The 26,314-nt window shown below is 45.2% G+C and overlaps 1 protein-coding gene across 1 annotated transcript; it reads left to right on the top strand.

Annotated features, from left to right (window-relative positions):
• Positions 1-1,841: 1,841 nt before the first annotated feature.
• fam189a2 (family with sequence similarity 189 member A2) lies at positions 1,842-24,323 on the top strand. Its single transcript, XM_036527363.1, has 11 exons — positions 1,842-2,360; positions 7,149-7,205; positions 12,177-12,287; positions 17,930-18,049; positions 18,289-18,396; positions 19,139-19,272; positions 20,062-20,197; positions 20,888-20,960; positions 21,625-21,771; positions 22,888-23,165; positions 23,758-24,323. Exons 1-11 carry the CDS (start codon positions 2,061-2,063, stop codon positions 24,022-24,024), a joined length of 1,731 nt encoding a protein of 576 aa, XP_036383256.1. The 5' UTR covers positions 1,842-2,060; the 3' UTR covers positions 24,025-24,323.
• The last annotated feature ends 1,991 nt before the right edge of the window (positions 24,324-26,314 follow it).

A 26,314-nucleotide genomic window follows, 5' to 3' on the forward strand; every position in this document is an offset into this window, starting at 1 on the left:
TTACATGAAGGTGCCTGCACAAGGTAATTTCCAGTTATGCTTTTATTTTATTTTATTCCGGACGATGACCGTGGATGCCCTTTCTGTATATCTCTCGGAAAAGCCGAATTCACTTTGCCCTAAGGTATGTCACGTGGGCAGAGCGCCGCCCGAGGCATGGGCAGTTTATGTAATTCTAATCTGCCATTAGATTGCATTTCAGATGGTCCGTGCCCCCATGTCATTTTAATACGATGTCCCTTAAGCAGAGTAATCCTCTTGATAACTTATATATGTACGGTCGCGGTGTGACTTTGTGAAGGATAAATTTCTCTCTCATAACACACCGACGCGCGTACGCATGAAAAATGCATGATTACAGATGTTCAGATGTACTCACCGAGCAAAGGATACTCAATTTGTTCAGAGATTATGGTTACCATGACAGTGTGCTGAAGAGGGGAAAAACAGCGAATCTGGTTTTCAGGGAAATGTTGTCTCTCTTGTCTACTCGAGCCACTAAAAGGTTTTTTAAAAAAAAAAAAAACATAACCTTTGAACAGACGTTCCAGTAAAAGTGGCGATTATGTATATACTACCTGTTTTGAAATGGGAAATATGGCACATTTTTTCCAAATCTGGGCATCGGATGGACTTGTTATGGCCATCCTGTTGTTCTATGACCTTTCCACAGCAACAGGTATACAATCACGCATGAATACGTTTAGCGTATCATGCATTAACTTTTGGTTATTTCCTTGTTCATAATCTTATCAAGCATAGGCAACATTTCAGACCTGGCCATCATAATTGGTCTGGTCATAATCTGTTGTACCAGCACAAGTAGCCCTACAATTGTTCATTTAATTTTAGCAAATTGTTTATGCGGTGTCTTTTCACAAAATATGTATTATTATTCTGTAATATCGTCCGTGGATCTTTTCTTTTTCTTACAATGCCGTGAAAACAAAATAGATAGATTTAGGCGAAATTCGATTGTGTATTTATGGGATTTAATTGCCATTGGACGCCATTTAAGAAAGAATCTGTCGACCAATAAACTTCGGACGATCACTAAATGGTGATTACATTGTTTTTACAGTCAATTTCTAAAATCTATGAAAACAGAGACTTAAAAACATAGCACCCGCGGCCCAATCGAATTTTTGGTCATCAAAACTTCATGAACAGCATGAACTATGCTCTGCAAGCAATGACATGTAGGCTAGCAAGCTACCATGTGAGTTACAGTGATGATGTCGTCAGGCCGTGGTTACCAATAAGGCAGCGTAGTTTCAACAGACCCGCCAGCATGTAAGTATGACCTTTGGCTGTGTGTTTATGGTGTGCTCCCATTCAAAGTTGCCCACAGTACCGAGTGCGGACAGTTGTGCGATCGCGTGGTTTTCACGCTAATGCCGCCCGCAGGCTTTTAAAAGTAACTTTCAATAGCCTCGCTGCACCATTGTCGCATTGTGTGTGTTTCTTAAAGCTTTAATCATCACCCAGTTAAGTTTCCCAAATGAACGATTAGGCTACTCCTTCTCCAGTTGATGTAGGCTACCAACATTCTACCTGACCCCAGACATAATAAATTCACTTGCGCTCTGTCAGATTTCGCAATTTTTGTTAGGTTTTCTTAAATGGAAACCGCCCCTTTCGTAGAAGATAACCCCACAATTACAACGACTCAGTCTTAAATCAATTCCTTTTTGACACTCGAAAGATAAAAAGAAGCGTGGTGTAAGCTTGCCACTATGTTGTGGCCTATTCCCACGCGATTTTCCATAGTGCGACCCCCCCCTCCCATCCCTCTTTTGACCCCGTGCCAAAAAATGTGAAACGCAATCCAAACACTCGGTCACAGAGCAGTTATTTTAAAACTTCAAACTCAGCCACTTCGAGGAGAACATGCAAGAGCGAAAGAAGCGATTGGGACGAAATACTCGAACAAGAAAGCGGTCCACTTTTAATAAAATAAAACAAAATTGAAAAAAAAGAAGTAAGATGAGTGAGCGCCTTCCGTCGCGGATCCGCGTTTGTTTTAGGTTTACTGTTCTTTTGCGGCTTGCACGTCTCCGATGTCGCTGCCCGTAGTTCTTCCCGGATCTTGTTGTCCAGTTGCGGGGGTCTCGCTGGCTTCACATTTAGCTGACCCATCGTATAGAAGCCGCCCTCGTTGCATCTCCACCGGTGCGTCTCGCATGCCTGGATCTCAGTCGCAGCTGATCCCAACATTGCTACCCGGCCGACCGCTGCTGTCTCTCGGATTGCTGCAGCTGGTTCTCGGCTGCTCCATGGTGGCGCTCTCTTTCGGGGCTTTGTCACTGAGCAGCTCGCCACCCATCCGGAATTCATGTCCGTTCTGGGCTGGATCCTCAGTAAGTACGATTTTGTCGACCCAGAAGTCGGTAAGATCTTTCCATAATGTTTTTGGTCTATTCAGTCTCTTGTCTAGTGACTAATCTTTAACATTTATCACAAACCGTTTGACGCTTAGCTTCCTAGCAAGCTAGCTAACACGATGGATTGATCTCCCGGATTAATACATTTGTAATTTATTCTGAGAAGAGATTAATTCAAATATGTGTGGATTCGTGATATTCTTACGTCTTTTTCGTTGTGACGTTAACTGGCATTTGTTTCCATTATGGAGACAATGTAGCCTGCTAGATAGTCAGATAGCTACCTAGCAAGCTATCTAAGAACAGAGGCGCTGAAAATTTTGAACATCAACAGGTATATTGCCCAAGGCCTAACTTATCAAAACCATGTTTAAAGAAATTAAAGAAAATGCCGTTACACAGCTCTCGTGTGTACCCTTTTAATGATGTAGTTAAGTCTGGGCGATAACAAGGCAATTATTATAGTTTGTATATGCAAGACTATTTTGGAAACATCGTTAATTGTGTGTCCACTGACATAAAACAAATTTGGCAGGGTGATACTCTACGTGATTTTGTAATGTAATGTGTCGTGCTTGTAATGATTAAGTATCCTGACGGCAATATCCGTGATGCAGCAGCAACTGGAAACAGTCTCTACCGTTACATTTAAAAAGTGAACAATTGGCATCGCACTGTCACAGCGCCGTGTTTACTGCACCATATGAGTACGTAATGAAGGTTTGTAAACAACATGTGAGTGTATAATGCAGCCCTTCAAAATTTAACCATCTCACTAAGAAAAGAAAAACATGATTTACCACAAATGTATTTAAAAGATATTTTGCGCGTTTGGGGGTCTACGTACTTTAATGTGCAGTGATAACAGGAAACACTTGTTTCTGACTGGTACTATCGTAGCGGCCGTGTACCAATTTAGCCACGTCCTGGACACTTGATTCTTGATGGACTTGATGGTGCTGTGAATCACACTTATAGACATATGCAAGTAAGCGGCGCCTATTTTAGGACAGGTACTCCAAACACTGAGCGCACATATTTCATAACGTGGTAACTATCATATCTTGTTTTCATCTGTAACAGAACCATAGTTATGTTAACTGTTGAAAATGACTCTTAGCACACTTCAAATCGGATGAGTGTAGGTGACACTGGAATTGTGAAAACGTTTTATTTGCATTTTCATTGTGCCATCTCACCAAAGAAAAATGTGTGCTGCTTGAAGTTATTGGGATACATTGTGATAAAAGCCAAACAGTCTACAAAAACTAGTAGCATTGAGCAGCAAAGTGATGATCAAGGGGGAAGAGGTGTAGTCCCTGACGTTATTCGAACTAATGTATCATGAAAGGTAGCCTTTTTGCAAAGGCAAGTACTATTATGTTGTTTGCTTAGCAGAGGCTCTCATCCATAGCTTTTTAATTTTACCTTGACCAAAGACAAGGGTACGCAGCAGTTGGGTCATGTGGGAATCAAACCAGCAGCTCTTTGGGTTACAGGATCAACTCCTTAGCAGTACAACTAGCCACCCCTGACACTTTTGTGGGACAAATATGTTTTGTTTTTTGGCATATGTTTCAGTCAGCATGTTTTTCTTTCTCTGTGGGTTTGAGTAATTGCAGTTAAAGTGAGACGTACCTACAGGTATGAATGCCTATACTGTAGATTAGGACTGCTGACATTCAGTCCCAGGGAGCTGTTGATTGCACTGGCTTTTGTCCTAGCCAGCTTCGTAATCAAGCCAGGTAACTGAAAACACACATTTAAGTACTTCCATTGCTTTAACAGAATGCAGGGTCAGCTCATTGCCGTTTGGCTTATGTGAAATTTCCACTGGCAGTTATTACGTTTGAACACCCAGGTGTCTGCGCTCTCAGCATTTATGACTCTCAATGTGATTATGTCAATCAATCAAGCAATCCATTTCACAAAACACACTGTTTTAAAAGGAGTTGCCACAGAGCACTTCACATGGGTCGTCTGAGATCTGATCTTCAAGTCCTTGGAAAAGATAAACAAAAACATGCAAAAGGCGTGCTGAACACATGGCCTGGGAAGGCAGATTATTGCAAATGCATAATTCACACTAGAGATCAATTAACAGCTCGTTACCTTCGTTGAGCGCTGCTTTGGGTTTGGAAGCAAACCAGTGCTAACAAGCCCTGCTCTGGATTCTAAAACACACCCAGGCTCTGACTCTCTCAGACGCTATGTTCGCGCAGATGTCTGTGAGGAAACCTCTGTCCTGCCCTCTCCAACGCGTACGCCAAGTGAATTAAGGTTGCTACAGAATGAGCGCAAACCTCCATGTTTCGTTAAGGGCCTATCTCCCGGCCGTGATCCTGCAGCGAGCGGGGACCCATTCTCCCACAGCTTGTTAAGAGTCCCAGAACGGCTCGTCGAGCCGCGTTGTGTCTGAGGCGGACTCAACCTGTGACGCAACCCGCGCTAACTGCCCATGCTGAGCTAAAGCAAGCCCCATAAGACAGATCCCACAAAGCCAAATTGCATCCCCTTAATGTGATAATGTGCGTCATTCTGCCACACAGCAATGCCAGTGCTGAAGGCACCGCTTAAGTCATAGGTAATTGTTCTGTGCGCACACCTTAATTTAATCCATTAATAATAACGGCCTCTGGAGGAAGATGAAAAAACATGAATGCATTGACGTAAGTTTAATTTCAGATGGCTTCTCCAGTTGGAGACCTGTGGTCTTTCTGTTTTCAGAGTTCAGCTGCTAATGCTGAGCAACTTTTAACCAGTCTCAGGTTAGTTGACCACTGTGTCCATTTATTTTGCTTTGAGAAGTGGGGCCATATGGTCTTTCTCCTGACTGGCAGTGTTTAAATGATCAGTAGTCTTGTAAGTAAGATAGCAGATTTTAGGGAACTGAGCTTATAATCAGAGGTCCTCAGCCTCTGAACCATTACACCTTTCAGCAAAGTATTTAGAGTAAATTAATTCAGTAAAATACCCAGATGAATAAATGGATTATATGTAAAAATTTAAGACAGTAAACTAGAAAGGAAAGCTTTAGTACAAACTTCAAATTGACTTGAAAAAGCCTAGTATGGTAGTAGCTACTAGGTACAAGCTGTGCTCAAGAGACAGCCAGTATTTGTGGCCACTGTAGCAGGACCAGGTCCATTCATGTTAGTCAATGGGAAATTTTTCAATGTTAAATCATAACTACTTCAGAAATATTTTGGGTATTGACACAAAAAACTCAAGCAACGCAGTCTAGCTTTGTAATTGTAGCCGAAAAGCTGTGGGAGGAGATAGGTACAGAAAAACAGAAGGAAGAAGAAGAAAAAGAAATGAGGAAGAGTAAATTGCTGTTTTCAAGCCAACTTCATCTGGTAAACAAAAAATTATGTAATGGTAATTAATACAGAGTAGTGGTCTGTCACAGAATTTTCAGGTCTTTCAGTCAGGAAGTGTAACTTTATTACACATGTTATTCTGAGAAAATAAGCCTGAAAACCTCACACAGGGTGTTGATTGATACCTCGAGAGTAACATTCAAGGAATAGGTTGAATTACCTCTTCTCACTTGAGGGTTGAGACAGATGTTTAGCCTGAGATTAGGGTTTTAATGGCAGGATGGAGTGTGTAGGGAGAGGGATAAGCCCAGGGCAGAATTCCAAACCTTCCCACAAACAGTACCCTTGAATGATTGAGTTAGCTGCCTAATCAAGCTTCACTTTTTGATGGAGTGCCTGGGACAGGATAATGAGATCCAGCTAAGAGGGAATATGAGGACATGGGGAAGAAATCAGCACAAACGTGCTTCCATCTCCCTCTTTCTCTCTTTCTCTCTCTCTCTTCATTCCTCCCTTCTCTTTCCCTTTCTGTCCATGAGTAGCTGTAGGTCTCTCTCCTTCTCTCTCTGTCCCTCTTTTTAGCTGTACATATCTCTTCTCCTCTCTCTGTCTCTCTCAGTCACTTTCCTCCACTCATTTCCCTTCTGTGGCCCTTATACTCTCTCTTACTCTCCCTCACTCCCTCCCTCCCTCCTCTCCCTCCATTTCTCTTGATATACTTTCTTCCATCTCTGTCTCTTTTCATGTCATTCTGGGACATGTAGGCTTAACTCTCATTTTATGATGCAGTAAATCTCCTCTTATGTTATTTCAGGGGATGTCTGTGGATATCTGTCTGTCTGTAGGTCCACTTCTGTCTTTATCATGGAGGGTGTGTGTGGCTTGGGGGTTAAATCCTTTTGTAATGGAAAGCACTGTATTTTAAGGCTTTCAGAGTGTGGTGGAGGTATCTGAGAAATCTCAAATATGTGAGCGTGCTTTACAACAACAAAGAGGGGAATTAAAATGGGCTTGACAGATCAGGGTGAGGACAATGGAGAGCGGAAAGACAGCGCTTTTCCCTTCCTGAAGGTCTACGGGGGCTGTGGACAGATGGGGATTTCTGTTTTTGTGCCGTTGATTGTATGCATCCTTTTTAATTGTATAAGTGCATTGAACAGGGTAATCAGTCTGTCAGTGCTAAATTTCTGCAAGCCAGTATCTGCATTGCTCTGGCATGGAAAGGAACTGTGTGCGGGTGTGTGCATGCATGAGTTTGTGTGTGTTTGTGGGAGTATATGTGTATAGAGTTTGTGGGGGTTCATGTGTGTAGAGTTTGTGTGTACATTTGTTGGGGTATGTGTGTATAGACGTTGAGTGTGTTTTGTGGGGGTACTTGTGTATGGAATTTGTGTAGATATTTGGGGGTTTATGCACCACACTAACTCTGTTGTTTTTGCAGGTGATCCTCTCAGGAATCATTGGCCTCACAACATGGAGGAGACCGATGTTACTTTTGGTAGGTGGTTCAGATCTATAAATACTTCTGGTAGCTGTCGTATCTCTCTCTAACCCCCTCTCTCTCACTGTGCTACACAGACCTATTTGAATTGGTATCCAGTGAACACTCATTGTCATCAACAGAAGTTTCAGTTCTAATAAATCTTGGTGGGAGTGTTAGTGTCTTTTTCCTCCATTTGTGCCCAGTTTCAGTATTTTAAATTAGAGGAAACCTGAATTCTTAAACTGTGGGGGAAAATGCTGTCAGTCCCTAAAAACACACAAACACACACAAGCTTCATGAAACTCCATTAAAAGTTAAAAGTGATTGTATCCACAGATTTGGCATCCCTGCAGCTATTCCTCAGATTAGATTTGAGTTGCAGTTTTAGGAGTGAGGAACAACACATGCATGGACAGGGTGGCTTCAGATGAACCTCCGTTCGCGGCCCATCTGCTGGGCAGCAGTCAGAGCAGACTTGTGACCGGACCAGCTGTTTGTCTGGTTTATCGTGTAGAGCACATGAGGGTAAAGGCAAACTTTGTATGCATTGCCTCTGAGAGCACATGGGGGTTAAGGCAAACATTGCGGTTTTCAGTTTTCGACCTCGGGTCGCTGATATAGCAGTAGGCTGCTGGGATGTTTGAGTGTGAGAAATCTACATGGGCTGCAATCTGAGAAGTAGTTCTCTTGGGCGGTAGCTCTTTTTGTTTTTTTATGAAAACATAAAGTGTGAAGTGTATGAGTGTAAATTATTGCATGAAGTAAGCAGCATTGATGACGCAGCCTTTGTTGGCACAAGTTGTCCTTGTTAAGGAATAACTCGGGCTTTGGAAAATGGAAAGGATGATTGTACAGACACCGAGATCAGGCAGGCTACAGAGAAGCATGAACACACAGTGTTTGGGATCGGACCGAGTTCATGTCGGACCTTATCGGGTTGATTATGCACACAAAGGCTAAACTCAGAAATGTCTTATTTTCTTGATTTTTTGTTTTGATTTTGACGCTAATCTTGAATTTGGTTCTGGCTCTGAAAATGTCAAAACTTTCTTGGAACTGGAGATACAGATTAGTGGATAGATGAACACAAGACGGAAGAGAGTTGAAATCGGGTCAGGCAATGCTGAGGCCTGCTGGGGCCAGGATTAGGACCCCTGCTGGGCCATGCTGCAGCCTCGCGAGCTCTGGATCAGATCCCTTTCCCATATGGCATTCAACTGCTGCTCTCTTGCCTTCTGATGTGTCACTTGGGTGTGGGGGAAAAAAAGGTGATAGAAATTTGTATGAAGGTCAGCTCGTTGTTTTGCGGAAAAATAGGACGGTCTCGACCCAATAATAGACGAGTCGCTGGGAGACCGTGCTTCGGGCATGCGCTTTTTCACGCATGTGGGCCAGAGCAATGCAGATGGGTCATGTTACAGAGTGCACAGCCAGCGATAAATCTTTGGAATTTTAAGCTAGATCATTAATGTGCAATTACAAATATCTGTGTACCTTTTATTAATCGTCAGAAAGAAAACGAAACATGATTCGCATTATACTAGGGATTATTCTGGCAATTGCCTTCTTTTCCAGAACAACCAGAACATTGTATTTTAACAGTCACACATCAGTAGTGGGGGAAAATGGAGTTTACAGGATCGTGTTCCACTTTTTTTGATAGATTTATTGTGTTGGCTTTATTATCTCGGAGTAATCTGCTATCTACCAAAAGGAATGCAGACCGCAGTAAGCCCTGGCCAGAATGCCTTTGCTACAGAATTCATGCCAGTCCACGTTTGTGCTAGAGGGTTAGAATCCACATTCTTGCAGTTTAGTCCCAGTTATCACACTCTGAGTCAATTTTGTATTCTTATGGTTTGCAGGAAATCGCTCTGTATGCTAGCTGGCTGCAGGATTGAGAACTGAAGTAGCCCACCCAACTCACCCAAACGTGCCCTCCTGTCAGGATAGATCTGGTATTACAGCAATATGGTGTCAAATTACCTCCCATGGACCTGTTTTGACCATCAGTGATGCCTAACTGAAAGACTCAAAGGTCCTGAAATCATCAGCACCACAGATGCACCACAGAAACCTTGTATTCTTAAACTATCAGTTATCCTAAAACAGGAATGTATAAGGTTAACTTTCTGTTACAGCTTGTAGCTTTTCAATGCTGTTTTTTCTTACCATATTTTCAGAAATGTCTGTATCAGAAACCAAATGTGGAAAATTTGACCTGGACTGACATCTAGATAATCACTGCCTCAACCCTTGATTGATCTTTGACTAATCAAAGACTTAACTCCAGAGTTACCTCTCACTAATCACCAACTCAACCCCTGGCTATGCACCAGTGTGCTTTACTGTAACTTTAATGTATATGGATGTGTGTATGTGTGTGCATGTGTGTGAGAGGGTGTTTGCTGAGCCCACAGTTGGACTGTTTTTAAAACTACAAATTGTCTGGGATTTCCCTGTCTGTCAGCTCTAGATTTTAAAGTTCACGGGAAAAAAATGTATCACATGTGTTTGTCGAAATGGTAAAAAGCAGTGAGGGAGGGTGGAGATGGAACATGACTTTTGTGTGGGTGTGTGTGAATCTTTGTGGGAACGACTCCTCCGTTGGCTGGAAAGGGCAGTGTGTGTGTGTGTGTGTGTGTGTGTGTGTGTGTGTGTGTGTGTGTGTGTATATGCACGCGCAGAGAGAGAGAGAGAGAGAGAGAGCGAGCTCTCTGAAGTGTGGGAGAGGAGACGGAGGAGCCCAATTTATCCTGCCGCTTGTGCGGCATCAGGCTGCTGTGATTAATGGCCGCTTTAAAGATAGAGACGGACGGAAGGGCAGCGTCCATTAGAGCTCCACCGCCAACCTGGAGAGACGCACGCTATTACTGGGGTGCGTCATTAACCTCATCCATCATTTTGGTTTAATCCAAGGGAAACTAATGGCTGTGGTAGACTTTATCACCCCTGATAGCTACACGGCCTGTGTGGGCTGTGCTTGCAGCAGTGTGGGGACAACAGAAACCATTCAGAAAATCCCAGTCTCACAGTCTCACCTCATGCCTAAAGGCACGTGTGTGTGCGCACATCTGTATGTCTGTGTGTCTGAGTGTGTGAGTGTTTGCCTTTGTGTGTGTGTGTGCGTAGTGTGTATGTCTGTGTGTTTCACTCAGTCATTTCATGTCTTGAGGGCCTCAGTGAAATGGCACTCCTAGTTGCATCTGACCTTCCTACTTTGATCTCATAAGGCCTTTGCTTGTAACAGTTAGCCGCATGACAATGGGAGATCCTTTTTGGGACTGAGAAACCTATGAGGATCAGGGCCTGTCTGCACTACTGGTGTGGAAATGTACAAACATTGTAAATCCTTGGCATTTAGCGGGGCCCTGTGCACACATTAGTGTCATCCCTCGATTTAACTTTCAATTTTCTTTCCAACTTTGCTGTGAGTTCGCCCTGACTCTCCATGAGACTTGGCTTGTGAACACTGAAATTGTACCCTGACTTAACAGCTTAGATTGTGTAGTGTGTCAGATCCTGTGAGTGGCAATAATTGGCTTTCAAGCATCTTACAAGCTGCAAATAGATGTGATGTATTCTTGTTATTTTTGATGATTCCTGTTCAAGTGTTGGATGTTGGGATGAGGGAGGGACTGGCAGCAGCCAGTGAAAAACAAACAGGTGTTTCCTGTGAGATGATGTTGGTGTTTCCTGAAGAACCACCGCAAAATACAGCAAGAGAACTTGGGAATAGCACAGATAAAACGCAAAAAATTCAAGCACCAAGCCAAAAATGCCTGGGGCACCCCATTTGATTGCAGGAAAATGAGTGACTACAGGTGTGGTTTGAAAAGAGTAATATCAGACTATTACAGTGGTCAGCACAGAGCCCCGACCTCAAACTGATAGAGCATCTTTGGGTTGAAGTAGAATGCAGAATTAGGACAATGCGAAGGTGGCCCACTTCAGCAGTGGAGCTTTAAAGCTTTAAAGGAGGGGAGAAGCACAATACCACCAGCTCTGTTCTAGAAGTTTTCACACTGTCTTCCACAGCAGATTGAAGCAGTCTTTTTGCCCCCAGGCAGGCCAACATGCTATTCGTTTCTCGTTATAAAGACATGTTTTATTCATAATTACCCATGTCCCACATCATTTGGTAATGTACATGTGGAAGTTTTTTTATTAGCTGTGTCAAGACCATGAGGATTTATGTGACCGCGAATATCTACCACTGCAAACAACAGAAACACAGTCTGTGCAGAGAAAGAGCTGAGCAGTTTGACAAGCTGTTGATGGCTGTATTTCCTGCAGATGTTGGTAAGTGCTTTATAACCTTATAGGGCAGCATCAGTGACCAGTGACCGGTGGCTCCGCCTTTGCTTCCAAAAACTGCGGTGACAATTCCCCGAAATCAGAACTCCTGTGGGTGTGTCATCCTGACCTTGCATATTCAGCAGAAGCCCCCCTCTGTGTGTGTGTGTCAGATTCATCTTAAGTGCACTCGCTTGTGATTTTCAGGAGTTTTAATATCAGGCTTCTCAGGGCAGTGTAATGCCCTGTTTAGGACAGGGCTAGTGTGAGTGAGGACCTGCTCTTGGATGGATGAAAGTCACAGATATGTGACATATCTCGCCAAATCCTGTCCCATCTGCCCCAGCACTACACAGCTGTGTGCATCTGTACTGTTTCTGTCCAAACACAATGCATCGTCCACTCCTTTCCATAAATACCTGTCTCTCTCTATTCTTCCTGTCTGTGCATTCTTCAATGGATCCCTCTCTTTCTCACTGTTTCCCTTTGATGACTGTTGTTTTGAAACAAACAGGTAAAGTCTTTGTAAGTGATCTTTCCTTGCCAAAAACAACAGATACTCATCTGAAAATAAGAGGGATGTCACAAGTCACAGTCAATCTCCTGTCTTTGTATCTCCAGCCATACAAATCTATCTCTGTGTCTCAGTTCTGTCTCACCCATCTGTCTGTCCTTATCGCTCCCGTGCAGGTGAACCTCTTCGTGATGCTGTCCGTGGTCTGCGTCCTGCTCAACCTGGCCGGCTTTATCCTCTGCTGCCAGGGCGCGCAGCTGGTCTCCAGCATGTCCTACTGCCAGCTGGTAAGAGACAGCTGCTTTGACACACTACCCACTCACACATTCACTCTGAGAGAAGGGTCAGAGAAGGGTGTTTCAGCACGCCGTCACAGCATGTCATGACTGCCATTTGACCTTTCACCTTTGTCCTTCAGAATCTTCAGCTACATTTCATTTACATTACATTACATGCTTAGCTTTATCGTGGGTCGTGTCAGGATTAGTTTACTTTCTTGTCAAGGATGCAACATACACAAATTTTTTCTGTTGGTGATGTGAATCTGGCAATGCCTTGACTCTGAGTCTGAGCATCCACATCCATGACCCCTGCAAATGGCCAAAGAGTCTCTTCAATGCTTTGTGTTTAGGTAAAGTGTGCAGTCACGATCATAGCGGCCTCTCATCCAGATGTAGGTAGCCTCTAATCACGACAAATTAGAAAGCACCTCTTAACTACTTCTCTCAGTGGTGGAACTGCAGCATAGAGTGTTGGAAAGACTGCTGTTCTGATGTGAAAACAAATATCAAGCCAAAAACATCTGTGGGGATTTCAGTACATGACTCACTGGACTAAAACTGTGTAGCTGCTTGGTGCAACTTCCACTGCTACTTCCTCTGTGTTCTAGCTGATTTAGAGTATGAATAAAAGCCGCGGTGCATGCATGTGTGTGTATATGTATGTGTGGGTGTGTGCATGGAGGTGCCCAGAGGCAATTTGCCACACCTCTTGCCAGGATTTTAGGAACTAGCTACTATTTCTGTGAAGTGTAGGCTGTGTTCTGGCAGTCTGCAAGAGACAGAGAGAGGGAGGAAGAGAGAATGAGGGAGAGTCTGAATTTGAGAGCAATATCTGTGAGAGTGTGTGTATTTGTATATGTCTCATATATTGAATATTTCCCTGCTTCCCCGTATGTTCACGTTTTCCTCGGCTTCACATAGTAAGATTTAATATGGTTTATATCATTGCTTTGCCAACACTACTTTTTTGTCCTGCCAGTAAAGCGCTTCCAAACTGAAACTGAGTTGAATTTTAAATTTGTGTTTGAAATTGAATTTCAGAAAGAGATGGGGATGAGAGCAAGAGAGGGAGGAGGGTATTGGGGGAGTCGGTGCAGGAGTGCCACTTAGTTTGGCCACGGCTATAGAAGGATTGCTTGACCCAGCAGGCCCTTTCCCGGCTACTTGCTGAAAACTACCCTGGCCACTGATTGTGAATTCAGTTGTATGCCTCACACCAACCCATATATACAGCCCTCCCCTGTCTTGAAAAAAAAAAAAAAAATTCTGGGAAATCCTGTGGATTTATGCTCATCACTCATCTGTTCGCCTGCTTTCCTGGAAATGCCTGGACCACAGGACCTGTACTACCGCAGCACACATTCCTGCTGCTTCCTGTTTTCCCCGTCTCATTATCCAATGACAGAGCCTGTCTGATGGTGAGGTTGCACAGCTGGCAGCTTCAGGTCATGTGAACTCCCCCTCCCCCCTCCCCCCCATTTTCGCTTCATTCTAATTATACCAGATATGGGTCAACTCACTGTCCTTTTTCACATTCCGAAATATCTGTTGTGTCTGTGTCTCTCTCTTTTCTCTCTCCTTGAAAAAGTACGTTTTCAAAAACAGAAGGGCAGAACAAGCGAAGTGTACTGTTGTGTTAGTATTACATCTTTCTGTTCCTCTTTAAGATGCCTGAAAAATATACACATCCCTTTTCACGTTGCTATTAATACAGACGCCGTTTCTACAATGGAGAGAACACAAACACATACACGTACACAGAGACACACGCACACACACAAATACACACGTCTCAGAATCATGAGCTGTAAAAGAATGGGAAGTTGATTTGGAAAATGAGGGCTGGCATTTTCTGTCAGGGTGCCTCTCTTTTTAAATTGGGTTAGAGAGAAAGAGACATTGTCTCATTCATTACACTAATGAGGCCTTGCAGATGTTCTATAATAAATGCAGGGAGGAGAGGATGATGGTGGATCTCCCTCCATGCAGTCTGGAGAAAGAACCGGGAGCAAACATACTGGGCTTTCACCTTTGACCTCAGCATAAGCTGCCAAGTACCCCTGCAGGAGATGAGGAGACAGCATTTCATGGACCAGCTTATTGCCTCGCTGCTTAGATTAACAGAATATCTACGCTGGTTATGCTCTTGTGAATGTTCATTCAAACATAAAATGGGTTTACTGTTCTCAATTCGTTCACTGTTCAATAGCTTGATTTGAGAGTTCTTTTTGCTACAAGAACACAAGGTTTTACAGAAGGTTTTGATACCTCTCGCAGCCTGCAGGTCTTGATCGACAGTCATGCTCTCCAAAAGAGAAACAGTGCGAATCTAGTATCAGGTGTGCGGGTTGTCGGTTTTGACGCGGTTTTAGCCATAGCCTCCACAGCAGCCTTTTCTCCAGAAAGGAAGTGATATATAAATGAAAGAGCTGGAATTTCCAGGACGAATGCAGAGACTCTGAAGAGACAGACCGACCCCTCCCCTTCTGTTAAGGTGTTGGAGTCATTGCTTGTAGGCAGTGGTGAGGACGCCTCTGTAATTATGGTGGCCAGGCTGCGCTGAGCAGGAACGGGACCCTGAGGAGGGAGAACAGGGTTTTCGATCGCTCCCTGTTTTTACCTGGCTCTGCCAAGGCCACACATTTTGTTTACCCAGAAGGCCATGCTTGAGAGCTCTCAGATGTCAGGCTAAGGTATTGGGTGTTGTCATTGTCATATTGCACTCACACACAGACATACACACATGCGCGTGCACACATGCTTTGCATACAAGCGCACATGCGTGCAAGTACAAACCAGACCTACTGTACCGGCTTCAACTTTGTCAGCCCATTTGCATGCAGTGTGTTATCTGTTAGGGAGGGCTGGCCTCCTTCTGCATCGCCCACGTGAGCTGAAGACCATTAATCATTTACAAATGTCATCCCTGCAGTAGAGACTTACTGTGCTTGTCACCTTATTGAAAATATCTATCAGTGTATGTGCAGCCTGCAGGTCAAAAAGAACTGAGTCAGGCCTAGTTACTCTGTCTGTCAGGAAGTTGGGAGCTTCTTGATGCTGCTGAAGGCTCTTTTACATGAATGTTTTTTTTAACTGCCTCAAACTGGAACAAACCTGAATCTGAAACCACTGCAGCCCTGTGTTTGGCTTCATGTCAGTGTAGATATCCATGCATGCAAAGCTGTGGTCTTGCTGCTGTGTAAGGGTTGCTTTCAGACATGTTAGATGTACCCATTCTTGAGCTGTAAATTGGTTATGATGCGTGTTATGGTGCGTGTCGGGCAGTGTATCTGGGCAGGTGGTTGCAGAAGCATAGGTAGCTGGTTTTAAAGGCTGGGGCAGTGAACGCTTGTACGCATCACATTTCATCTAGCCTGTGCAGTCCTGGGTTCATGCACCTCTGCAGTCTGAGGGTAACTGGATCCATTTGGTATCAAACTGCATCCTGCTGCGTAGTGCTGTTCTTGGCCGGTGCAGGTGGTAAGACACAGGGGCATTTCTGTGTACTGTTCCCAGAGTTAGGTGTCACTACCTTCATTCTGTGTATATCTCATTGAAGAGTGAATGTCTTACACTTATTGACTTTCTACAGTCATAAAGCTAAGTAAAACCCAAGGAAAGCGCTTGGTTGGACCATGTAAGGTGTGTTTCAAATGAAGCTTTTTTCAAATGCATGTGGTTACTTTCACCCATTTTGTATTATGCAGAGAACATTTAGGGCTTTTGAAAAAAAGTATCCAGTCTCAGCACGTATAATTGTGACAGTACACAGTTGAAATATGGGAACTCCCTTCCATTAAATTTTTGCTAGATTACACTTCCCTTTTTACAAAGTGCAGCAAAGGATGGGTCATAAACAGCCCGACCCCCGTGCAGTTGACACGGACGCTTTGATCTGGCTCATGAGGACCGAAGACTCTGGGTCACTCACAGGTCACACCTGCTGGGTTGCAGACACTTCGGTGCTGTAACGACCCTGTGGAATGTCTTGGAGGCACACACACAGGGAAACTCTGCAGTGCCGTCTGGCTGTTGTTGGGTGCCTGTTGCTGGGATTACAGAGGCTTCCCTGCTGGCTTCCCTCTTACCTCAGGCCCTCAGTGTAGTCCACCCACCAGAATCTTTCGATCACAGTCACATTTATTATGCAGACATCCACTTGTCCAATGGGAAATGTCAGCGCCCAATACGGAAGTCAAACTTTGATCCAAGATTAATAAATCAGGACATGACTCTTCCCCCATTACTCTGGGAGGTGAAACCCTCACTGAAAACAGACATGCCCGGACCCAAACTGTCATTCCAGCAGAATCACTTGTTCACCGATCTTCCATCTGGCAACACCTCAACATTGTGCGCCATAACTCTTTGTCACCAACATGGCGACCTGCCAACACCAGGACTCTCCTGCATTCCCAGGAGAGCCCCCAAAGTACACTGAGGTCTCATCCGCTGCTCAGGCTCACCACCAGTCAAGAGTACTCTCTCTGTGGTAATTTTGGGAGGTCGGTTTAAAATAACCTGATCCTTGCTACACGCCAGTGCCCTCTCTGAGGACAGCCATGTTCTCTACGGAGTAGATGAACTTGTTTAAATTTTGAAGTGGTTTCTTCTCTTGAAGTGACGTTGCACACCTGCAGCTAAAATGCAGTACGGTCTGCCGGCAGCACCTGGAAAGGAAACTCGGCAAGGAAAGGAGGATGGGGCGAGACTGGTTTCATAGCCCCCCTGCAGTGCGCCAACCTGGCCCGTGCCTCCTCTCTCAGAGTGACTAATGGAGCTTCATGGTCCTGCCATCTGTTTGTGAAGCCGTGTGTTGTGTTTGTAGGCGCGGTGCCCGCCATGCCCACAGCACCTTGAGGCCTCCAAGCCTGAAGGTGAAATCTCCCTCCTGCTACCTCACCCCATGGGGGGGGGGGGGGGGGGGGCAGACTGAAACCAGGAAAGAGGTGAGAGAGTTGTGATGTCAGTCTGTGGGGTGGCTGTCTGCGTGAGCCTGTGTGCTTCAGTGGACTGGCTACTTGCTGGCATTGGGCAGGTTGGTCGGAGCAGCAGCAGGGGCAGACCTGGAGGGGCAGGGGGGAAAGAGTTTGCGGGGGGGGGGGGGGGGCGGGGGGGCGGGTAGCATGGGAACCATTGTAGGTTGCCAGCTCCAGATTGACATGATGGAAACCCCCTCTCCTCCCCCGCTGTGAGGAGCTCACGGTGGAATGGGCAGGAGTTATTTATAATCCTCACATTCATGTCTTTTTTTCCACCAAGCAATTATCACACGGGAGGGGGCGAATGTGACCTTGCTGAATAATGCTCTCATAGGTGAGGTGATGTCATTAAGGGAAAACACAAACACCTTGGAAATGTCTATTCTGAGAGGTTTTTTTTGGGTGGTCTTGTTACTCTTTCAAAATAGCAATAGCAATGTGGATACACAGGATAGTGGACTTGAAGGTTGTGGGTTCAGATCCTCCTGACTGTGATCATACTGTCTGTACCCTTGTGCAAGGTGCTGGACTTCTCTTACCCTGGTGAAAGTGCAGCTGTGTAAATGGTTTAGGGATTGCGCAGTGTAGCACAGTGTAGTACAGTGCAAAAGGAGGCTGTTTGAATGTAGTGATGTAAGCGTGCTGTTTTTCTGCTCCCTCTTAAAGAGTGAAGTTGGGGATGTGTGCCAGTGCTGCACAGACAGCCCCAGCACCAAGTGCCCTGAGGAGAAACTACTGAAACTCTACCCTGGAAACTCCTGCAACACCATGAGGGTCCTCCTCAAGGTGTGAGCCTTTGTGTGTCTCTCTGTGTGTTTGTCTGTGTCTGTGTCTGTCTGTTGGGGTATTTGTGTGTTTACTATTGTGTTTGTTGGGGGGTGTTCATTATACACACACTCTGTGTATAATATAACACTTAAACTGCCCCTGTGTAAGTTTGTGATTATCCATCAGGTGTCCTTGACCAATTAGAGGTCAGCCGTAATGTACCCAGTCTCCACCCTCTTTTTTATGTTTTTCTGCAGAAAGTCTTGTTTGCCCTGTGCGCTCTGAATGCGCTAACTACAGCTGTGTGTCTGGTGGCTGCCGCACTGAGGTACCTGCAGATCTTCGCTGCACGGCGACCGTGTACGGTAAGTGAATCCCTGGGAGAGCCAATCAGAAGACAGGAGGTGCAGTGCATTCTCCTTGCTATTGGACGAAGGTGCCTGTGACATGGCTCAGGGTGAATCCCAGAGCAGTTTTGTACAGTCCCAAGATTTACAGTGCTGTGTAATTATGCAGGGATGTCAGAACCACTGGTTAACCCCCAGATTTCACAAGCGATGTAAATAATAATATTTGAATAATCTCTGGAAAACAGTGATTCATATGTAATCTCCAAACTTTGTCTCATGATATCCTTTTGGATCCACCTCAGCCTCTCACAGCACTCTCTGCTGAATGTCAGCACTGTTCCCAGCCTCTGAATGCCTATCCTTGTTTACCAGCATTGTGTAAGAAGTCACGACACGTCTGGTGAGCGCCGTTATGTAAACTGAGATAATGTCTTTGCAGAGGCTGAGCAATCAAAGTCAGCAGGTGATCCCGCAGCTCAGTCAGCGCAAGGCTGCTGTTCCTCATTACCTGTGGGACACGTGGGCAGCAGCAAATGCTCCTCCCTGCTGTCAGTGCATACTTATCCCATTTCTGCACACAGTTGTCACCACATTCACATAAGGCTAACGAGGCAGGTCTGACACACAGCTGGCAAACCAGACTGATGAGCACTTGTATGTATTCCCACGCAAGGTGTAGAGGATTCACCTCAGCCACAGTCTGCATCACAAGTGACACCATGCTTGTGTAGCTCAGTGTTCCCCCCCCTTTTGGCAGGAGGAGCCCCGCCCAATCGTGGAGGAAGGGGAGGAACCGAGCCACGTCCCGGACCCGGATGAGTTTGTCCCTCCCGCTCCGCCCCCCTCCTACTTCTCCACTTTCTACTCCTACACCCCTCGACTGGCCCGCAGGTACCACGCCCGCCCTCATACCCCCCCAGTACCCCTCCATTAGCCTGGCTATACCAAACACACTACAGTCCCATTGATTAGCCTGAGTATACCAAACACACTACAGTCCCATTGATTAGCCTGAGTATACCAAACACACTACAGTCCCAGCATCCTGCTGATGCTGATGTAAGGAAGAGGTTCAGCCTCAGTCTCTAGGAGTGAGAGCAGTGAGACTCATTTTGATCTGATGTGCCCATTTGATGTGGAAACATAAGGTTCACCTAGTCTGGTGAAAACCTGGCAACATGCTGCACTGTTGGCTTCAAGCCAAGCAGCTGCCATGTCTCACCACCGGTAATGCCAATGCGGCCCAGTGTTCTGTGTTTCAGAGCATCTCTTGACCTTTATTCTGAAAAGGTCTCTTTATTCCTCCTCAATATCCTATCTCAGCCTCCCCACTGAGACACATAAGGGCAAATTCGGCAAATGGATAATCCAAAAATCAAGAATGCACTGGTTTTCCCCATATTTCGCCTTGCATACTGGGGAAAACTGACAACCGTAGTGCATTGAGGAAATACTTATCCAGACTCTACCTGTTAAAATTCCTTTACATTAACAGAAAGAAGGCAGCAATGGAAGAATTACAATTGTTAGTGGTGTGAGGTTCATTTGTAGTTACTGAAGTGTGACAACACTTCCTGGGTTTTCAGTGGTTATGATCTGTGTGACCTGTTTACCCCTGTTTGGCAGGACAAGTGGTGATGCTTCCTGTGCCTTTCTGATTTATGGGTCTCTGTTTGGCAGGATGTTTGGTGACAGCGTCATTCCTCTGCCTCACATCTATGGGGCCAGAATCAAAGGGGTGGAGGTGTTTTGCCCCCTGGACCCTCCCCCTCCTTATGAAGCTGTTGCGGGGCAGTCTGAGCACACCCCAGCCCAGGTAATCCACTCGCCCTCGCTATAGAACACCTGGTAGGAAATAGCATTGGCTATCTGAGTGACTGTCGTTAGCAGACAGGTGACAATTAATATTGTCATTGCATTTTTAATGCTGTTTTGTTTGCAGGACAAATTACTAAAGACAGTGTGATGATAGACAATGTTTGATATCCTGAAAGGATATGTGAAATACAGCAAAGATGCATATGTAGTACACAAATGCATGCACATGCACAGTATTAAAAATGTGAGAGTTATTTTGGAAAAGCTTATAATTATACATGCAAATGAGATAGAAGTACATGTTATGTATATAAAATGTAAGGTCTGCATATTCACTCTCTGTGACACTCTCTGTCTCTGTGTCATAAATGTTATAAGTAATAAGAATGTATGTAATTTCATCAGCACTTTCCCAAATTTTTATTCATGAATTAAAAACCTAGTCAAACCCAGTTGAAAATGTCATTTTTTGGGTCAGTTGAGTTGCTGAAGCAGAAGCAATTAAAAGATCATACTGTTTCACTGCTTTCAGCAGGATGTGTGATATCTCTGATTTCATCTCACCATTTTTAGATTCCAATCCCACAGGTCCCCCAGTTCAAAGCTGGTCTAAAGGGCAGTGATTGGCTGCTTGCTCATTACATGGTGTGATCCGCAGTATGTCTCTGTGTACGTTTGGCTTTTCCAGGAGACAGAGGTTCAAGTGACAGACCTGACGGAGGGTTTGACTGACAGCTCAGAGACAGAACCTTTGGGTGCAGGTGAGCACGCCGCATTATGACATCCCCTGTAATTTGGCTGTGACATGAATGCGTGCATACGCACACAGCATCATCATAGAATGTCATTTTCTTGCCAGACTCGTGCCCCCGGTTTCTGCAGTCTCCCGCAGGGTTCAGGCAGCGGCTTGCATGGCAAATTTGCATTTTTCAGCAGTGTTTGTTCTTTGTGATGTAATAATGGGCTCCATTAGTCTCTTCTGTTTTTCCCACATCTGATTCCTGCCCTCTGGCGCAAAATTTGGGTGGAACTAAAGAGCAGAAAATTTGTTTGGAACTCCAGAGTGGAAAATTCCATGCATGCGCGACCCAATGTGAAAAGCCTTGTCACAAAAAATCCAGGTCCTGCATCTCTGGGGTATCTCTCAGAATCATCTTGTCCTGAATGTGATGAATGTCACCGCCACACAAGGGCAGGCCGGAGGAGAGAGAGGGAGAATCTACAGGGTTTTTTAAGAAAGGAGAAATCCTCCTTTCTCATAAAGAGGAGTCCCGGGCTAGCTTGAAAGCAGGGCCTATTGAGAGACTGCAGAGTGTCTCTGGTGTAAATCCTGCCTGATCTTTAGTGGCGCCGGAAGCTCTGGAGGGGGGCCAAAATGCGAAAGGGACATGACCGAGGAAGGACGTGTTGTTGGTTGAATTTCAGATGGGTCTTCCCGAACCTCCACCCCGCCCCCAGCCACGGTCAGAGTGCCCACTGCCCCAGCACCTGCGCTGACCCGCAAGAGATCCTGCAGACAGCGGCTCCGCCGGTCTAGTAGCGACCCTGTCCTGCTGGATCTGGCTGCAAAAGGTACCCATCTGTTTTTTTTTTTTTTTTATTCTCTTTTAATAGCATCACAGCACCTGCAGTGAGGGGATGAAATGAAATACCAAAGTTGAAAAGAAAAATGGAGGAAACTTCAGGCCTCGCATAAAAAGGACAGCCTTTCATTCTGAGGTGTGAACCAACCGCATAGCTGTTGCTCTCATAGAAAAACACTATGATTGCTTAACATCACCGACAGCACATGATGGCCTTTCCTGTTTTGGGTACGTGAAACCTCACTTTCGTATTACTAGTGCTTTACCTTACAGCATACCATTTGAAGAGATTATGTAATCACTTCTGCAGCTCATGCTTAACTACAGTTTAAAATGATCCCTTGGGAAAGTGTTTACCTCACACCAAGTAAATAGCTATTTGGAATCCGTTGTTCCATCCAGCCAGTTTCCTTGGGTTGTCTTGACAGTGTAATAACTCTTGTCAGGAAACCTTAAATTCATCTCAGTTCATAATGTGACCTTCAGTCAACGGAAACTATGTTGAGTTCTGAGGCCTATTGGTCAGGGGTACAGGAAGGTAGTGGCCTGTGTCCCGGATTTTTGGAGAGTGGGTTTGGTGAAGATGAGGATGTGCCCATCTGTCTGTCTGTCTGCCCGTCTGGAGTGTCCATCTTAGCTGGTCTCCTCTCTCACAGTAAATCACCAGACACATGAGCTGTGTGTTTATATATAGTGCAGCAGGCCTGGAGAGAGACGGCAGGGCCACTGCTGCCTGGTATTCAGCAACACGTCAGGAGAGAGGGAGGGAGGGCTCCTAACCGCTACGCACACAGTGACACACACGGAGGCACATTGACATCGCCACATGCACTCACCAGCACGTCTGTATGCACATGCAAGCACACACACAAACATGTCCATATCATCTCTCACACATACACTCCTCTTACACATTCACGCTAAACTACACACGCTTTTATTTTCGAATATATTCAATACACTTCTGCCCTTCACACACACACACACACACACACACACACACACACACACACACACACACACACACACACACACACACACACACACACACACACAGTCTCCTCACTCACACACTCTTCCTTCTCTCACACACCTCCCCCCTCAGTGCTGAGCTGTGAGGCTGCCACTCAGACGGAGTCACGCCCGGAGCAGGTGACGGTGACCCTGCGCAAGGGGAGAGGCCCCCGCCGGCCGCGCCCCAGCTCCATGGTGGACTACCAGAGCTACCGGGACACCAAGCAGCTGGTGGCCCGCTTCCTGGAGCACTCATCCTGCAGCCTCACCCCCGAGGTGCGGGAGCTTGTCAACAGCATCAAGACCGTCCTGCGCTCTGACGAGGAGCACATGGAGGAGGCCGTGCGGAGCGCCAGCTTCATTGAACAGGTCAGGAGGGGGCAGGGGGGCGCGAGGGGTGACCCAGGGAAGGGGACTGCTATTCTCTCTTCACTCTACATGCTTTCAGTAGTGTTGTTATTCACTGTAGTACACACACTTATCCAGTGCATGAGACCCCCAGAGTACAATGAAGACCAAATTCTGGATTTAAAATATAAATACTATTATTATCAGTAAGGAATTAAAGGCTGTTTTTGGTAGATTAAAATGTTTTTAATATGAAAATTATCAGCAAAGGAGCAATAATGGGTGATTAGAAATCACAAGCCCAAAGGTTAAGGCACTAAAATGACTGTAGAGAGCTGGGGAAAGGCTTGGACATTGTTTCAAGAGGTGCCATTTAGGAGACAATGAAATATTAATATTAATCATCATAATATTTAAAGCTTTTGCTTTAAGCACTGCCATTAATGCTGTTGTTGGATTGTTAGGCCTTGAATAATTGATTTGTACCTTGTTAATTGCTAAAGGTGTTAGATGTGCATAGCAGTGGTTTCCTGTGTGGCTGAACCTATTGTTTCCATGCTGTTAGTGTCTGTGCAGCTGAATTGTCTCCACACTGTTTTGCCCATCTGCGCAGATGATAACTGGTTCCCAGGCCCCTCCAGCGCAGCTGATGCCGCCCTCTCGGCCGCAAGAGATCCACACTGCGCAGACGCTGCCCCTGAGGAAGCGTCCGGGGTTGCTGCACCTGCGCAGCTGTGGGGACCTGAGCACCTTCACCAAATCGGAGCCTCTGCCTGTGCAGCGGAGGGCGGGGTCACGGGCAGGATCCCGGGCGGGGTCGCGTGCGGAACAAGACCGCCCACACAGCCTGATCGGAGTCTTCAGAGAGACAGTGCTCTGAGGACCCCACCCTGGCTTTGTGGAGACAGACGCCCCCTGGTGGAGATTGGAGGAACATGTAGCACCTTATGGAGAAGCTCCTGTAATGAACGGCTGTAATAGGCGGCTAAAGAGAGGCGGCCTCCAGGAGACCCCAGACAAACGCCTTTGAGTGGGCTTTGTGTGTGCGTGTGAATGCACACGTGTGCCTGTATGCGTGTGTATAGTGTCGTAATGATGACTTTTAATGTAAACTTTGTCAGCTTGGTGAAGAGCTGAAATTAGGAAAGAGACAAACGAAAGCTGAATAACAAGTTCATGGAGTAGCAGGTTTCCCTGAGTTTTAACGGAAGATTACTTTTTTAAAATCTTGCTCTTTTTTGAGTTGCACATTTGTTTTTTTAAAGTCACTTTTAGCATATGTATGTATTGGTTTGGTGAACATGAAAGTTTTTTTTTCCAAGAAAGACATGAACTCCCAATGCTGCTTATTAAGCAGTGGAGAAAGTGAGTTTTCAAGCGTTATTTGCATCAGAGTGTGGATGAAGAGATATAAACATAACCGCTTCAGATGTCTGCCGAAGAGAATCTGTCTGCCATGGTTTGTGGCGAGACCTCTGGGATCATCTCAGCTGAATGCTGCCTTTTCTCCCTGTCAAGCTGTGGGTCGGAGCGTTTTCTTTTAAATGAGCTGTAAATAAGGAAAAACAGAGGTCTGCTCATCTCAAGAGAAGATCGCTGTCTCAGTCTCCGCTCTGACTGAACCAAGTATTTTATACCTATAGACTATACATAATGATTTTCCTTTCTAGATGTGATGTGATGTGCCAGAATCTTTAAATAAGTTATGTACTCAAAAAAAACAATCAATATACAGGAGGGATGGTTTTAATTGTAAGTATGGTTTAAAGGGTCGTTCTCAGAGGAAGAATCGTCAGTAGTTGTTACAGCTGTGTCTAGAGGAAGCTTCATTTGCATATCTAATATGTCTCTGTATGCAAATGGAGTGGTTGTGCCACTGCAGTCGTTTACAAAGAGTGCCTTACGCCACCACAAACCGCAAGAGGCGCGTATGATCGAGCGTGTCCCAGGAGACGTGTCACGTATATTAAACGCACAGCTTTTTTTCCTCCTCCTTCCCTTTTGTTAAAACAAAATCCAGGAGGGTTGCAAATGTTCGTCATGTAAAGAAAGGCATAAACGTAAATGGTGATATTAAATAAATAAATCAAAACCCCCAACAGTCGTCTGCTGTCTGATTTACCGCCCACTTTTGTAGTGGCGGACTGTGCACTTATACAGTGAACCTAGTCCTATGTTGTCAGAGGAGTGTAGGTGTGAGTGTGTGTGTGTTTGCAGGCAGTCTTATGTCTTCCATCTGTGAAAAATCTGACCAGCACAACACATATGAGGTGCATTTAACTAAAACAAAAACAGGTTGGCTTTTAACACTTGCCTAAAATGTGGAGGTAATTAATTCAGATGGAATGGTCTCACAGGTGTCCTGGATGACCCATTTCCTGGAGGATTAACAAAAATGTAAAGACCAATACAAATATGAGTATGCCTACATAGATACTAATATTTCACTATGCATGTTGCATATTTATCACTCAGTTGCATCTGAATGGCTAATTATTATGTTAGCAAATAACAAATATGGTGATAAATCTATCAAAAATCAATTAAATGCATTTTTCAGGATTTCTTCTTAACATTAGCTCTGGGTCCCTGGGTATTTCCCCCTCTGTGGAAATGTTGGAGAAACACAGTAGTCAGAGCGACTGCTGGAACAATGGCCACCTTTGTCTCTGTTGCCCTCGCTGACCTTCTCTGATCTGACCTCATGCCAAGAAGCACTCAGATAAGCACTCAGCTATGGAGGATGTGGAATGCAGGGCACAGGAGGCTGTGTCCCGGAGTTTTTATGTGTGGCAGACATCCTTGCCACCAGCAACTTGCACAGCTTTGTTAATATCCTTTCACATCTGCTGGATATTTGCTGAAGCAATCCAGTTTCATTCCCTTGGTTAAGAGGGAATTTGGGTTATTTGGGGTAGCATAGTGGTAAGGAGCAGGGCTCATAACTGAAAGTTTATCAGTTCAATTCCCTGCTGGGGCATTGCTGCTCTAGCCTTGGGATTACTTAACCCACAATTGCTTCTGTAAATATCCAGCTGTATAAATGAATAACATGGTGCCTCTGGTTCAGGAAGCCAGCGACATCACATCACAATTAATCACACACACCAGTCCTTCTGCAGTTTATTGTTGTAAATACTGTTACAAACATTCCAGCTCTGGTAAAGGAA

The sequence above is a fragment of the Megalops cyprinoides genome, chromosome 4 (genome assembly GCF_013368585.1).
Source record: "Megalops cyprinoides isolate fMegCyp1 chromosome 4, fMegCyp1.pri, whole genome shotgun sequence".
Lineage (NCBI taxonomy): Eukaryota > Metazoa > Chordata > Actinopteri > Elopiformes > Megalopidae > Megalops > Megalops cyprinoides.

Bases quoted from the DNA above. Each gene is read 5' to 3' on its own strand.
- fam189a2 (XM_036527363.1), top strand. From the start codon at position 2,061: ATGTCGCTGCCCGTAGTTCTTCCCGGATCTTGTTGTCCAGTTGCGGGG. The intron at 18,050-18,288 runs GTGTGAGCCTTT...GTTTTTCTGCAG, and splicing joins CCATGAGGGTCCTCCTCAAG to AAAGTCTTGTTTGCCCTGTG. The intron at 20,961-21,624 runs GTGAGCACGCCG...GTTGAATTTCAG, and splicing joins GACAGAACCTTTGGGTGCAG to ATGGGTCTTCCCGAACCTCC.